The sequence below is a fragment of the Leishmania panamensis genome (assembly GCF_000755165.1).
Source record: "Leishmania panamensis strain MHOM/PA/94/PSC-1 chromosome 35 sequence".
Taxonomy (NCBI): Eukaryota; Euglenozoa; class Kinetoplastea; order Trypanosomatida; family Trypanosomatidae; genus Leishmania; species Leishmania panamensis.
Genome location: NC_025882.1, coordinates 1352682 through 1367088, shown reverse-complemented (window position 1 = coordinate 1367088; position 14407 = coordinate 1352682). Strand labels below are relative to the sequence as shown.

Below are 14407 nucleotides of genomic sequence, written 5' to 3'. Positions count from 1 at the left end.
GCTTGCTTAGGTTTCTCATACCGGTGATGCTGCAGAGTCTGCTGTCTCTGTTGCTCATTACTACATCTGCATTTGCATACCCAATCGCAGTAGTGTGGGTAGAGTGGCCACACGTGCCGAACATCACACCAGCTGCTCGCAATTTGAACTCTCCTTATTTAGGCGAGTGTGTTTGCGATATTACTCGAGGTTTTTTGTGATCCTTTCTGCTGCCTTGATGAGGATTTTTGACGACTGCGCAAAGAGCGTTATTCTACTGCCTCCCTGAAAAGTTCAGCACGCTATATTTGGACTACTTCTATCCGAAAGGCCGAACAACTTCTCTGCAGCGAATGAGCAACAAAGATGCAACCTACATAGACAATAAATTGGGAGGCTATAGTGCGGCGTGCGTTGCTAGGACAAATCATCCTAGCGAGCTTTACTGATATTTTAAAGTACCCACAGAAGTTGAACAACCCTCGTCTACCACCGTGGTTGGCGTGAGTTAGTCATATGTTGTAGGCGACTCTGTGGCAACAGAGAAATAAGTGGTCATTAGTGGAAGCACTTCGTATCGTCGCGTGTCTCCATTCCGACTGCCGATCACATTGAGAGACGGATCGTGCAGCTCAATCGGGCGAAATGTTGGTTTTCTAGATTCAATAAAAGGCACGCCATGTACACTAAATGGTGCTCAAATGTGCTTGTTGTTTTCACTAGAGAAGTACGAGAACCTCTTTCTGCAGGCTATGATGGGGTACAAGAGCAGCACTCCTCAGTTTGTACCTTTGGTACTGAATCTGCACAGCGTATCCGGTGCGTTATTGAGCACTCTCGATCCCACTGTTGTCCATGTGACAAGCACTTAACGAACTCTGACAGGAAAACGTGCAACAGTGCAATTGTTGTACTACAAGCTTATTTTTTCTACTCTTCAAATATACGTGGAAACCTAGTATAAGCGGTGATTAGCATTACCCCTAGGTAATATCGGATTAGCGCAGTACGCTGCGCTGTTTTTTGAAGTTGCGCTCACCGGTGAGAATGCGACTGTGCCGAGCAATATTCATGCCGCAACTCCGGGGTCTCTCTCTCTCTGGTGATAAAATTTGCTCTGGAACATTTGTCACTCTCAGTGGTAAGAGTGCTATCTTGAAGCGAGAAACTGGATTTTTAGTGCCAGCTGGCGGCAGGCTATGTAATGGTAATCAGTGGAAATGAGCTGGCTTCCTGCTCTCGATCCTTAGTAGTGGAAGCTTAGTTTTGATTAGTGAATTTGATCTTCAAACCATTTGTAACTCCAGGACTGGAGACATCATATCTGCCTTGATCAACGCCACAGTCAATGGCGCACCTACTGTTCTGGATCGAATAGCCGTTGCTAATGACGCCCTGCAAACGATACAACGAGCTGGATTTCTATCAGTGGGCTATTCAATGCCCTCGCTTCCCTCAATGGCACCTATAATCCGTATACTTGTCAGTACAAAAACATTATGGTTGGCCTATATTACCACTTTGTCGTTGTGTGAGCTGAAACCCAGTACAATCCACAAGACATCATTGTGGAAGCGTATGCTTTACCAATTATGGGAGGCCTTCAAATCTGGAATGAGACAAATTTCAACGAAGATGCACTTTCTTATCAGCAGCTTTCTTTCAAGGTGACCTTCACACGATACGATCCCTGATCACAGGCACCTATTATGCGCAGGGTTGTTGCGCCGCCAATTCTGCCACCCCTTGATGACGGTCTTTTCAACCTTTTTCGCAGCGTGTATCCGCTTTGATTTGAATATGTGGCCATAAACTTGTTTTCCTTTCTCTACATGCTATGGTAAATGAGATGGAAAAGCTAGTTGGATGTAGAACCCTAGCACTGTATACAGGCTTTGAACCGGACTCCAAAAAAAAAAATGTCGCTTGCTGCTAGCCAACGACAAGAGGAAGCATTATTCTTCATTCCCATATCATTCACCTACAGCATAACAAAGTGAAGGTGCTGTTGTTATGTAGCAAACCATTATTTTACCTTGTCTATTCTTTGTCATAGAGCATGAGTGAAACTCCACGCTGCCTCGGCCTGCCACAGACCCGTTGCGTGTTGCGAACCAGCCGTAGAGACGTTACAACAACACCGAGACAGCCATCCGGGCGCGGGTCCTGTCTCACACCCTGCCCGCCCACCCTCGCCCCGCAGGCCGCCCCGCAGCTGCTCCCACGATGCCGGTCACCACCTGGTGCATCCATCGAGGTGGCTCGGGCTCCCTACACCAGTGGGCCGCGAGGGCCGCGTGAGGTACGCTCGGGTGACGTGGACAGTGCTCATCACGTGGCTGGTGCAGACGTGCACTGTCGCAGCTCGTTCCAATGCAACGCCATCCAGGACCCGACCGCCAATATCAGTAGCGACGCACCGCTCTGGCTTCCCTGCGTAGTCTGTGCTTGACCCTGTCACCGCCTGAGGTGGTTCGGCATTGGCAAGGATAGGGACTGCGTGGCTTACTCAGAGAGAGTGGGGGTACTGGGATGGTGAGATGCCACGCGCTGTGGTGCCCCCCGTCATGACGGATGCAGCAACCAATGGGGGAAAAAAGTCCCAGTACTCAGTGATCGATCTTATGAAAATTTTACTTGTGTTTCTCGTTGCTCTCACTCGTATTTCAGTGATTTTGCTATGTTGAAGTCTACGTGCCCGAAGCGGGCCGTATTTCACAACGCACCGTCAGTCTACCCTTTTGCCAAACCTTTTCATGACACTCCCTATGACCAAGATCGCGGGCGCTTTGACAAGACAAAGAACATTCTACGAGAGAACAAATGGCCTGCCTGGATGGACCACGGCGCCGATGGAACGGGGTTTGGTATTGGGCTGAATCGCACTCACCCTCTTTCCAAGCTTCGTGGCAACCTTAGGCGCAACCCCAGTGAAATACCACGTGTGCTAAATATGATGATTCAGGGTGTGTGGCACAAGAGCGGTAACAAGCTATATTTTCGAGGTGGCAAGCCACCGAATCCCAGTACTCATCCCTATCTGACTGGTGAGCCATGCCCAGTGTACGGATGGAAAGTCACAGACCCGGGTGTGATTAGGGAATTCAATCTTCCACAGCCAGAAAGGGACAAAACACGGTACAAGCCGTATGTTGCGCTGCAAGAGCGTAAGATTATGGGCATGCAGGCCCCTATTAAAGGGCAGAGTGCCGTGCCTACCTCTACAGAGAGCACTGACTCGAAGCCACTGATGAAGCGCCTCTTTTTCTGGAAGTGAGGATATCTGTGTTGCTCTTGAGGCAACTTATGGTAGGTATCACACATTTATCGTGTGAAGACGGCCAAACTGAAAAAAAAAATGGAGCACACGTGCAGCGCACTGTCAGAGTGCTCTTTGCTAATGTTTGCCTCAGAGAAAAATAGGAAGCCGTACTATGAAAAGTATGCACTCCTGTATGTATAGTACTTCTCTAGGAGTGTCTCGTTTGTACCGCTCAGTTGGTCCCTTTTCCTGCTCACCGCTCAGCTCTCCAGTCGGCAATTTGCCACACGCCGCTTTGCTTTTCGTCCCGTCCACGCCTTCCGATATCTATATATATATATATATATAGTTATCCGTTACTTTCTATTCTCTGGCAGAAATGCAGTTACGGCTGCACACAGCGGGTCATGAAAGAAGCATATACCCTTGCTTGATTGTCATATTAGCCCATTTTTCTACCCAAGAATAGAAACGCTGAAGGGATGCAGGAAATTATCGACACAGTCAACCGCTACACGCTGCGAAGCGCAGCCTTCCGGGATAAACCCACTCCAGGCTTTTCGACGCGACAGTTTCTCTGCTCACTGCTGCTACATCGACAACTGGATTCTATCCGGCTATCTTCGATAGCTCATTACATGTTCTCGACAGAGGCGCTCATCGCCGTCTCGCGTGATGGTATTCAGACGATCAGCTGCGAGGGCAACGCATTGTGGCCCATTTGTACAATTCCAAACAGATTGACGAGCGATATTTCCGGTGTGGCCGTGACGCCTGAGGGCACGCTCATCAGCAGCTCAAATGGCATCTGTTACCTTGAAGGCGGAAATCTGAGAGTAGCGGAGGATCGCGTTTCTAGCAGCTACACGCAAAACGTACTTTGTGTCTCGTGCACACCTGACGGCAAGTACATCGCAACCGGGGGCGTTACGGCCACAGTCACGGTATGGACATCCGATTTAAAGCCCCTTCACCATTTTGCAGGCCACACAGACTGGGTTCGTTTCGTCAAGTTTGCACGTGGAAAGTCGCCCGCGCTGCAGCTTTTTAGCACGGGCGATGACGGTGTGATATGCCAGTGGGATGCGCTCGCCGGCTCCCTCATCTCACGGGTCGACTACTCGCTCGGAGAGAGCATTCAGCTCTTTGAGGTAAGCTACTACAGCGGCCTCATTGCCATCTCCAGCGGAACATCGCTCATCGCACTATACTGCTCCCGGTCCGACAACACCACTCGTGCTGTTGGAGAGGATGTCCTTCGGCTGCAGCCGATGGCGCTTATCACGGGTGCCCATGATTACACCCCCACAGCTGGAAAATTTACGGATGACTCTCAGTGGCTTGCCAGCGCATCTGAAGATGAGACCATCGCTCTCACTTATGTCGTTAACCCACAAACGTGCTTCGTGTGCAAAGAGTTCGTCACCCGTCGCCGCTGTTTTTCTTTCATGAATATTTTCAACTCCATCTGCATTTTGGCTGCGCCGCCCGTTTCATCTGTAATTGTTATTGCCGCATGCTCGAGTGATGGCACTGTGGTGCAGTGGGTAGTTGATCCGCGTACAAACAGAACGAACTACACAAAGAAGCTGCAGCTTCACCTGGGCTCTTTTTTAGGCATGGACTTGATCCCTGGCGATTGCCTAAACAACCTGTTGTGGTGAAACGCAGTTAGTAAACGTGATTCTAGCTAGCAGTCTCTCGTTCTCTCTTCGTAACCGTACGTCTATCCTCGTGACCTTTTTTGCCTCTGTTCATGCACCTCCTCCGTGTTAGATCCCTCTACTGCTGCTTTGCCCATTCACGTAACATGAACACTAGTGAAGCGGAAACACCTTCTGCAGCCCGCCGTGCGACTAACGTCCTGGGCGGCATTGTATCTCATGGATTTTACGGATGTAGACCAACGCCACACCCTTCTTTCTGAAGGATGGCGGGGTTTCCGCAATGCCTCGCTTGACATGCGTCCGTCATGTTCGCATGCAAGGCCTTTTCGCTTTGTTTTCAGTTGTGCAAGTTCCTTTACCTCACCACCAGCTAATCCTCACCCTGCACCTGCCACCACCATTCTCATATCCTTCAGCCCTCTCTTTTCGGAAGAGAAACGGAAGTTACATTACTTCATTGCGTGTACCTCTTCACTTATCATCAAGCACCCCCTTTTTTCACAACTGTGGCGGATGGCGCTTGTAATATCAGACGAAGCTACACAGGAGGCAGAGAGAATTCTTGCCTGTCAGAACAGCTTCAAGGTACTGGAGCTGACTCCAAGCAACTGCACAAAAGAGATGGTGTTGATGCAGTACGAGACGAAGGCGTCACTCTTCAAAGGGCTATTTCGGAACAAACTAGTAATGCAGGCGAAAGCCAAGCTTGACAACGCTAAAGTGCGCCTTGCAGACACGCAACTGCGAGAGAAGGAGGCAGCTGCTTTCAAGGCGCTGCAGCACGATGTCCACAAGGACTACGCTGAGCTACAGGCGCTAGAAGTTCGCACGCGCGTTCTTGAGATGCGGGCCGCCACCGTTCAAGGCGAGGCAGTGTAGGGACTCGTCACGGCTGCAACGCAAGCTCTACTAGCAGTGAAGGAAGAAGGGGAAAAAAAAAGAAATATGCACAATATAACACATAGAACGTAAATACGGCAGCATTGTCTGTGCTTTCGTTTTCTCTGTCCCACTTTGTGCTAGATAGAGCGGTCGCTGCGCAGCAATGCAGCTACTCCTGTTCAGCCTTGGCACAACTTTGGTCGTTTCACTATGAAATACCTCTCACTCCACGCAGCAAACAACGTAGCTGCTTTCTTTCCACCTTCACTTTGCACTCACTTTCTGATTTTTTTTTCTGCTCTCCAATGTGAAATCGCACAGGCTTCCTTTCACCGCTTCTGCCAACTAGATTGCCACCTCATTCGGTGCCTCAACGTCGTACAATTTACATTTTTTTCCTTGTGAACTTTGCTTCCGTGCTCTCATTTCTCTCGTGCAAACTACTGAACTCTATCTGTCTCAGCTGCTTTCAGCTTTAACCCCTTTTGCTTCGTGAGTTGATGGGGGTAATGCACCACTTTTTTCTCGTGCGCTTTGCTGATAAGGCGGCGTCGATGACTTTGACTGACGCCAAGGTGGACTGCAATCACGGGGTGTGGAACACGATCACGCACACCTGTGATTGCGACGCTGGTTGGACCACCGACTGGCTCCACCAAGACGTACTGGGCGGCAACTATGTCTACTGCAACAGTCGAGCGTCAACCCCGGCACCCAGTAACTCCAGCGCCGCCACTGCATCTTTTTTGGCAGGCAAGAGTACCCTGATCATCATTGTGGTCTTTGCTATTGTATTGATTGCGTCATGCGGGGTCGTTGCATTTTGCTGCTACCGGAAGGGACGGCGTCTCGTCGAGGAAAAGGCGAAGCAGTCGGCGATCCTGGCAGCTGCAACTGAGAAGGAAGAAGCGCGACGTCAAGAAGAGATGCAGGTACAGGCGGGAGCAGCAATCCAACAAATGTGGGCTGCTCAGCTAGAGTTGCAGCGTCAAAATCAAGCGAAGATGGACCAGGTTATGAACATGAATACCGTGCCGACCACCTTGAACTCACAGCTCTCGATACCATCGTCACACCATCTGCGGCACAGACATGAGATGATTTCGCGGCAGCAGGGCGAGACTACCGCCGCGTGTGACGCCGACTACGAGGGTGGAAACTCGCTGGCAGATGCCTTTGACCGACGGAGTTCACAGGAGTCATTCGTGCTGCACCCTAGTTACTACCGCCGCGGAGCAACGCCACCGACCGCGGGCGGGTACACCAACTGCCCCGAAATTCCGCTGTCGTACTACACGACTACAACAACGGAGGCACCGTGGAGAGCAGTGAAATCTCCTCAGTATCTGCAACCCACCTACCGTTCTTCTCCATTTTGAAGCCATACTGAAGTCCTCTTTCTCGTAAACGGGCATCTCTTTTGTGTTACGTATTCTGCTGCTTTCTTTCTCCGTCCTGCTCCGCTTCACTGCGACTTTTGTTTCCGCCTCTCTTTCTCTCACGCGATCTTTAATGTACCCCTTACCCCCTCCATTTTTTTATCAGTCACTGCCAGGAAGGCTGGGCCAGGTGCTACCATGCAGCGTCGTCGTGTTTCGACGACTCTGTGGCCCTTCTCTCATTTCTTTTTTTTACTACTGACGCTGGAAAGCACAGAAAGAGACTACTTAGTGATGTTGTCTGCTGATGGCCTTTCCGTATTCTTTCTCTTTTTCCCCCATTGGTTGCTGCATCCGTCATGACGGGGGGCACCACAGCGCGTGGCATCTCACCATCCCAGTACCCCCACTCTCTCTGAGTAAGCCACGCAGTCCCTATCCTTGCCAATGCCGAACCACCTCAGGCGGTGACAGGGTCAAGCACAGACTACGCAGGGAAGCCAGAGCGGTGCGTCGCTACTGATATTGGCGGTCGGGTCCTGGATGGCGTTGCATTGGAACGAGCTGCGACAGTGCACGTCTGCACCAGCCACGTGATGAGCACTGTCCACGTCACCCGAGCGTACCTCACGCGGCCCTCGCGGCCCACTGGTGTAGGGAGCCCGAGCCACCTCGATGGATGCACCAGGTGGTGACCGGCATCGTGGGAGCAGCTGCGGGGCGGCCTGCGGGGCGAGGGTGGGCGGGCAGGGTGTGAGACAGGACCCGCGCCCGGATGGCTGTCTCGGTGTTGTTGTAACGTCTCTACGGCTGGTTCGCAACACGCAACGGGTCTGTGGCAGGCCGAGGCAGCGTGGAGTTTCACTCATGCTCTATGACAAAGAACGGGCAAGTTGTGGAAAGAAAAAGAATCTCTATTCTTTCTATTTTCTGTCATTTTCTCTCGATTCTGTTTCCCTTTTTTTTTCAGCACTTTACTCGATTTGCCCCCGCTCTTTTCCGTTTTCATGCAGTATTCTTCTCGTTTTATTATCTAAAGTATTTTCCCTGCTGCTGTCACGCGTTGCTTGATTCAGATGTGTGTTGGCTTCTCAGACTGGTATGTATGTGTGTGTGTGTATATGCTCGCAAGTATTTCATTTTTTGATCAGCTGTGGCGTGGAGGAGAAACTGTTCCCACGCCCTCAAATTTGCTTCTCATGTTTAAGTAGGTGAGTGCTTCCCCTCGAATGTGCAGTGGTTTTTTCTGCCGCCGTGCGGAATCTGAGCAGCCGCAAGGGGATGCCACTACCATTTTGCATGCATGCGTGAGTAGTGGCATCTTGGCCGTGTTTAACTGTTACTGAGAAGATTGTTCTGCTATTCTTTTTTTTCCTGTTTTTTTTTCTGTTATGTTTGGCTAATCTGACAGTCGTCGTGTCGCGGCGCTTGTGTCCGCACTCTTGCTTCCTCTGCTCCTCTTTTTTTTCCCGTCACATCCTTCTTCTTGTTTCACACGTATGCAAACATACGCGGTGCGTTTCAGTGATGCATCCCTCCCCCTATACATGCGGATTCGATGGTTCGTAAAATCACATCGCACTGCTTCCTTTTTTTTTTTTCGTATACGTCTCTCGTACTTTTCTTCTCACTGCACGAGTGCATGGAGCGAAGGAACAATCGTATAGCCTTTCAACACTTCATTGTCTGCTCTGTACCTCCGCGTTCATGCTTTGCAGCTTCTTTATACTTTCTTTTTATTCCTTCCCTCGTATCTCGGGTGTTGTCCTCCTGTGTGGTACCCCTCAGCCGGGCGGCTGGTACGAACAGCTGCTCCATTATATACTCCCTCTTTACGCCTGAATCACATGTAAAATTGGCGACAGATCGCTACAGAAGGACGTACAGCCCGAAAAAAAAAGGAGGAAAAGCGTCGATTTTCCAAGAACCCCCGCCATTGTGTGTGTGTGTGTGTGTGAGAGGAGGGGACATGCGTTCGCAAACCTTGCCTGCACATGACACTGCACGAGAGATGAGGACAATTAGTTGCACCTCTCCTCTTTCCTGTCCTTCACTCCACGGTCAAAGCACTGGAAAGAGTACAAAGGTTGCGCATTTCTATGCATTTGGCCTTTGCCCAGCCACTCCACTCCTCTTTTTTCTGCCCTTGCCTCCATCTCGCTCTCACTCTCTTGCTTGTAGCCTGTGTTCTCGAATACTCGTCTCATCAAAGTAAGCTCCTCCTCTGTTTCAACTCCTCTCCCTCTCTCGTACCAAAGACTCCCTTCAGCAACATACACTGCACACTGACCGAGCAAGGATCCCCCGCTGCTGTTACTTTCTTCTTACTCTACTTACCATCTGCCTTTCACTCGTTTCCTTCTCCTCCCCCAGAAAACCCCTTCTCTCGCAGCCATGCAGCGGAGCCTCATTCCCGGCCACAACAACAACCGCCACCTGGCCTACGAAGAGGTCGAGAACAACATCGGTGGGCTGCCGGTGACGGACAACCGCATCCAGGAGTTGTTCGATTCCCTGGACGTGAACCACAGCGGCGCAGTGCCGGTAGAGGTGGTGAAGAACTTCTACGTTGGCCTCGAGCACTACGGCCTGAACCTCTCTGAGAAAGAGATCGACGAAACGGTGCGCAAGCACGCTGCAACACACGATGACACCCTGACCTATGAGGAGTTTGCATGCTTCGTGCTCAGCCTTGCGCAGTGGTAAAAGAAGCACAATTGACCTCCACCTGCAAAAGGCACACGGGGAAATGAACTAGGTGTAGAGAAGCCATGAGTCTGCGGCGCTTCCTCTGTCTCTCTCTCTCTCTGTGTACGCGCAGCTGTGCTTTTCAGGACTAAGCAGTGCACATGTGTGCCTGCTACTTTATTATCTACATTGAAGCCTTTTGCACCTTGTCACGTTACGCGCGTTTACCGGAGCCGAGCCTCCTCTCCCCCTGTTCTCCTCTTTGTTTCCCTCAATCCTTCCTTCTATTCGATGTACTGTTTAGGTATGCGCTACTTGGTCCCCCCCTCCCTCCCTCTTTTTTTCTTTTTTCTGTGCCTTTCCTTGTAACTCCCCTTTTTCTCTCTCCCCTTCCCCCTCCCCCGCTCTTCTATTCTCGTTTACTCAAAGAAGAGACAGAGAGGGTATGTGCCGCGTTGCGTGCCAGCTGTTACACACCAACCTAAGCATACTGGCAACCAATCAGCCCACGCTCTCTCTTCTCCCCTGGAACATGGAAGCAAGATGGAAAAACAGATCAAAGAAACAGAGAAAAGACGACCAAAAATGCCCCCGGTGAATCAACGCAGTGATTCCCTCTTTTTCTTCTCGATTGAGGAGAAACAAGCAAAGCGACACAGATGCGCTTTTTCGCCTTTATCATCTGTGTATACGCGCGATGAACATAGTGCCTTCTTCTCTTCTCTCCCCCCTTTCGAGTGGGTACTTGTTTCTTTTTTTCTTTTTTTCATTCTTGTGCGGTGACTGCATCGCCTCCACCTTTTTGCTCACACCCTCTCGCACGCGCGCGTGTGTGTATCTTGCCTGGAAACTCTGTGGCATACATGCATACATCTACGAATATATACATAAAATCTGTGTGTACGTGTACGCTTGTTTGTGAGGGAGAGGGAGGTGGCTAGAGGAACTGTATCAACAAGAGAGCAAAAAAAAAGCAACAAACAACCAAACACACACACACACACATGAGTTCGAGCAAAATGGGTGGTGCTTATGTATAACAAGCTCTTGGGCAATAGTGTTGGTGTGCGTGTATGTGTGTGTGTGTGTGTCGTGTCTTTCGTAGGGAGCTGTGAAAGAATTGCTCTGTGGGTCGAACTGAAGATGCGCCTGGGAGTGGAAGTGCTTTGCACCCCTCCCGTCTCACTGCTCTCTTGCCTCAGATGCACGTGTGGCAAGAAACGTATGGGTAATGCTCTTTTCCTTCTTTCTCGCCTCCGTGCCCCTCTCATGTCTGCATAGACGTAGGTGCTCCTGTAGTACAGCACCACGTCGACGCACCACTCTACTCTTCTCCTCCCTACATCTGCTGCATTCTTCCTTCCCACGTCTCTGTTTTTTTTTTTTTGTTTTCACTTCGCTTCCCTGCTCTCTGCACTGTTTTTCCTTTGCTTTTTTCATAGCGTATTGCTACCCCTCTGCCACTGCAGTGTGCGTCGTATTACCGCCCACTTTCTTCCTCGCGTGTGCGGTTGCTTCTCTCGCTTGTGAGGAAGTGAGGTACGCAGTTTATGATCATTATTTCTCTGTTCGACGTAGCTGAAGTCCATCAACGCTATCGTTACTCCTTCGGTATTGGATTCTGCTCTCCCCCACGCGTGCTTTCGGGTATCTTGCCCTTGCACCTCCCCGTGCCGCATACTCACACGTGCACAAGGGGTGTAGAGAGGCTCCGTATTGCCTCTGAGGGCATCTGTGGTCTCAGCATCGCTTCTCTCATTTTTCTTTTAGATTTTCGGCATTGCCGCTCATGAGAATGGACTGCGCCGACACATTACTCCTCATTGCGGCCTACCTGACGAAGAAGGAACTTATTGCGCTGAGTGAAGTCTCGCAGCTGTGTCGGAGGACTGTCAACAACTCATTCATATCGTATGAAGAGAAGCAGTACTTGTTGTGGCCGTGCCTAAAAGAGGAACACGTTGAGCTTGCTCCGCCTAGTCAGATTTTGGCTCTCGGGGTTCTGGAGAAAGAGCAGAGGCTTCTGGTGCTCGTGCGCAGTGGCACAGACACCTCCAATATCGACGAGATAGAATGTTACTTGTACACCCAGCTGGTGGACAAGAATGGGTGCTTGGTAGAGCACCAGAAGGAGCTTCCCGGTTGCTTTGCCTTTCCCTCCTCGCTCGTGCACTTTGGCGGGAATCGGTACCTCCTCTGCAAAACGCGCGAAGGGGATCTGCATGTGTTTGACTGCCTCATCGAGACCATGATTGAGGTGCCAGTTGGGACCGACGGCTTTTACGCGTCCCCAGACGGGGACCATTTTCTACTCGACTACAACCGCCACGTCTTCTTTTGCACCGCCAACGCTCACATTGCCTGCAGGTGGGAGATGACCCGAGTCGATCTCAAGCGACATGGGTGCGTCTACAGCACAGCATCGAACCTGCCGCCGTCCACCCTCGTGGCGACGCACCTGCGCGCGCAGATTGTGCCGTTGCCTGATCCCTTCAGCAGCTGCAGTAGCAGCACTAGTGGCAGCCCCGCTACGCGCGCGGATGCGACTCACCCGGTGCCACCCTTGCACTTTTACCTGGGCACCAGCAGCGCCGCCTGGCGAACGTTTTGGATGGGCAGCAGCTCTGCTCTGTGCGCAAATGAGGACGGTGTTAGTCTGCTCAAGGTCACCTTTCGCGAAATGATCGCAGAACGACTGACCTCTCTTTCATCCTCGTGCTTGGACTTAGTTCACAGCAGCTGCGGGGATGTTTACGGCACCCCGTGCGAGGACCATGATGAGTACGCCGTGATGAGCTGCCGAGAAGTGCGACTGCACACGGTGAGCTACTGGCCAGGCCGTCGATCGACAACTGAGGTGCGTGTCGTCGACCTGGATGCCATTGTCCCGAGTCGCACCGCCATCAAGAGCGTCCGCATCATCGTGAGCCGCGTCACCTATCTAATCCACATGCAGCACCAAGGCTTGGACCGGATGCTGCTGCTTTCCTCCGACCTCACGCTGACGCGGTGGATCTCAATTGGGCGTCCGTCGTGCTATGTGCTGTGGCGTCAGCAGGTGTCACTCGTCACGGCAAGCCTCCCAGACGGCGGCGGCGAGAGCTTCCACCCGCTTGTGGAGGCCGTGGAGGGCGGACTCGGTTGCGTTTACACGTTTGGGATGCGACTGCCCGATGTCTCATCTACGGTGGCGACGGATCCGTTTGCCACAGCGGTCAAGGTCACCTCAGTCGTAGATGACGACGCTTCCCCCGCTAGTGTGAGCCGCTTATTGGTGCTGCCGCAGTCCCTCACAGGTGTGGAGGCGCTCTCCTGGATGGCGTTCGGTATCGTATCCGCCTCGCTGCTGTGGACGGTGTCGGCGCTGTGCTACAATGGTTGGTGGCTGCACTTGCAGCTTCTCCTTTGGGAAAAGGTGGCCTAGTTGTGTTTTCTTCCACTTATTTGTCTGTGCGTGTTTTTGGCTGCGGCAAGGGGGGCAGTAGTGGCATAGGGAAGAGTGAATCAAGCCCATTGGATAGAGGGAGGGGAGGGGGTACACAACGACCCCGTGAATTGGCGTACTTGCGGTGCCCGTTACACCCTCTCTATGTTCACACACACGCATATGCATACCATCATTGAAGTGAAGAGGGTCGAGTGAATGCGTCGACACACACGATTCAGCACACTTACATTGCAATGTAGTCGTGAGCGAAACGGTTTCCATGTCCACGCTCTCACAGCTTTTCTTTCCTTGTCCGACTACCCGTCTCTCTTTATAGTAAAAAGCTGTACCTAGGGCTTCATGTGTGTCCGAGCATTTTTTTCTGTGTTTTTCTTGCTCCTTTGTCCCTCATCCCCGTCTCCCTTTGCTATGCTTTTTTGGTTCTGCTGTCATGGCCCTCGCCACTATCGACCCCCTCTACTGCTTCTCTCTATTTGTCTCTTCGGTCGGACGACGACGCCTGCACTTCCTCTGCTCTCATCATCTCCATCCACCACCACTCACTTTGTTTCTTTTCTTCTCCCGGGTAAAGTCTACGTTCCTGTGAGTCCCTCTTGCCAGCGCATGTTGATGCACTCTCCCTTCCCCCTCCCCCGCTCACACACATACATCACCCACCACATATGAGGGACGTACTTCTGTTTTCTTTTTTCTTTGCTCTCGTTTCTCTCGTGTGTGGTGCATGTCTGACTTGCTCGCGCTGCTTCAGCGCCTACCCTCTCTTTTTGTCCGCCGAGTCGGAGATGTGGGTGGTGGGCGATCTTGCTATTATGTGCCATCAGAGGAGACGCACCCGCGTGCAGAAAATTCGGGCCCCGAAGACGGACACCGCCGCAGTCACCTGGAAAGGGAAGCAAGGACGTTACTTGTGCTCAGCGACAACGTGTGATGCACGGTATTCTCTTTTCTGTGTTTTATATGTATATAACACATTGCACTGAATATCGTCGCTTCGACTCGCATGTGAGGAGGTTCTCCTGTAAGTGCTGTACGGGATGCATTCAACAGCGAATGGGGCAGAGAAGAGGTGGGGAGGGCGAAGAATCCACACACGTTTGAATAT

General features: G+C 51.4%; 6 protein-coding genes and 1 pseudogene across 6 annotated transcripts, besides 2 other annotated features; all 7 read left to right on the top strand.

Annotated features, from left to right (window-relative positions):
- Positions 1-94: 94 nt before the first annotated feature.
- LPMP_353750 lies at positions 95-1650 on the top strand (annotated as a pseudogene).
- Positions 1651-2005: 355 nt separating this feature from the next.
- Positions 2006-2548: a repeat region.
- Positions 2549-2659: 111 nt separating this feature from the next.
- LPMP_353740 (hypothetical protein) lies at positions 2660-3256 on the top strand (the record flags this gene model as incomplete). Its single annotated transcript, XM_010705008.1, has 1 exon — positions 2660-3256. One exon carries the CDS (start codon positions 2660-2662, stop codon positions 3254-3256), a length of 597 nt encoding a protein of 198 aa, XP_010703310.1.
- Positions 3257-3723: 467 nt separating this feature from the next.
- LPMP_353730 (hypothetical protein) lies at positions 3724-4905 on the top strand (the record flags this gene model as incomplete). The annotated part of the gene is made up of 1 exon (XM_010705007.1): positions 3724-4905. One exon carries the CDS (start codon positions 3724-3726, stop codon positions 4903-4905), a length of 1182 nt encoding a protein of 393 aa, XP_010703309.1.
- A 516-nt stretch (positions 4906-5421) lies between these two features.
- On the top strand, positions 5422-5787 carry LPMP_353720 (hypothetical protein; the record flags this gene model as incomplete). Its single annotated transcript, XM_010705006.1, has 1 exon — positions 5422-5787. The coding sequence occupies one exon, from the start codon at positions 5422-5424 to the stop codon at positions 5785-5787; it is 366 nt and encodes a 121-aa protein (XP_010703308.1).
- Positions 5788-6290: 503 nt separating this feature from the next.
- Positions 6291-7169, top strand: LPMP_353710 (hypothetical protein; the record flags this gene model as incomplete). The annotated part of the gene is made up of 1 exon (XM_010705005.1): positions 6291-7169. One exon carries the CDS (start codon positions 6291-6293, stop codon positions 7167-7169), a length of 879 nt encoding a protein of 292 aa, XP_010703307.1.
- A 361-nt stretch (positions 7170-7530) lies between these two features.
- Positions 7531-8076: a repeat region.
- Positions 8077-9563: 1487 nt separating this feature from the next.
- Positions 9564-9875, top strand: LPMP_353700 (hypothetical protein; the record flags this gene model as incomplete). Its single annotated transcript, XM_010705004.1, has 1 exon — positions 9564-9875. One exon carries the CDS (start codon positions 9564-9566, stop codon positions 9873-9875), a length of 312 nt encoding a protein of 103 aa, XP_010703306.1.
- Positions 9876-11646: 1771 nt separating this feature from the next.
- On the top strand, positions 11647-13281 carry LPMP_353690 (hypothetical protein; the record flags this gene model as incomplete). Its single annotated transcript, XM_010705003.1, has 1 exon — positions 11647-13281. The coding sequence occupies one exon, from the start codon at positions 11647-11649 to the stop codon at positions 13279-13281; it is 1635 nt and encodes a 544-aa protein (XP_010703305.1).
- Between the last annotated feature and the right edge of the window lie 1126 nt (positions 13282-14407).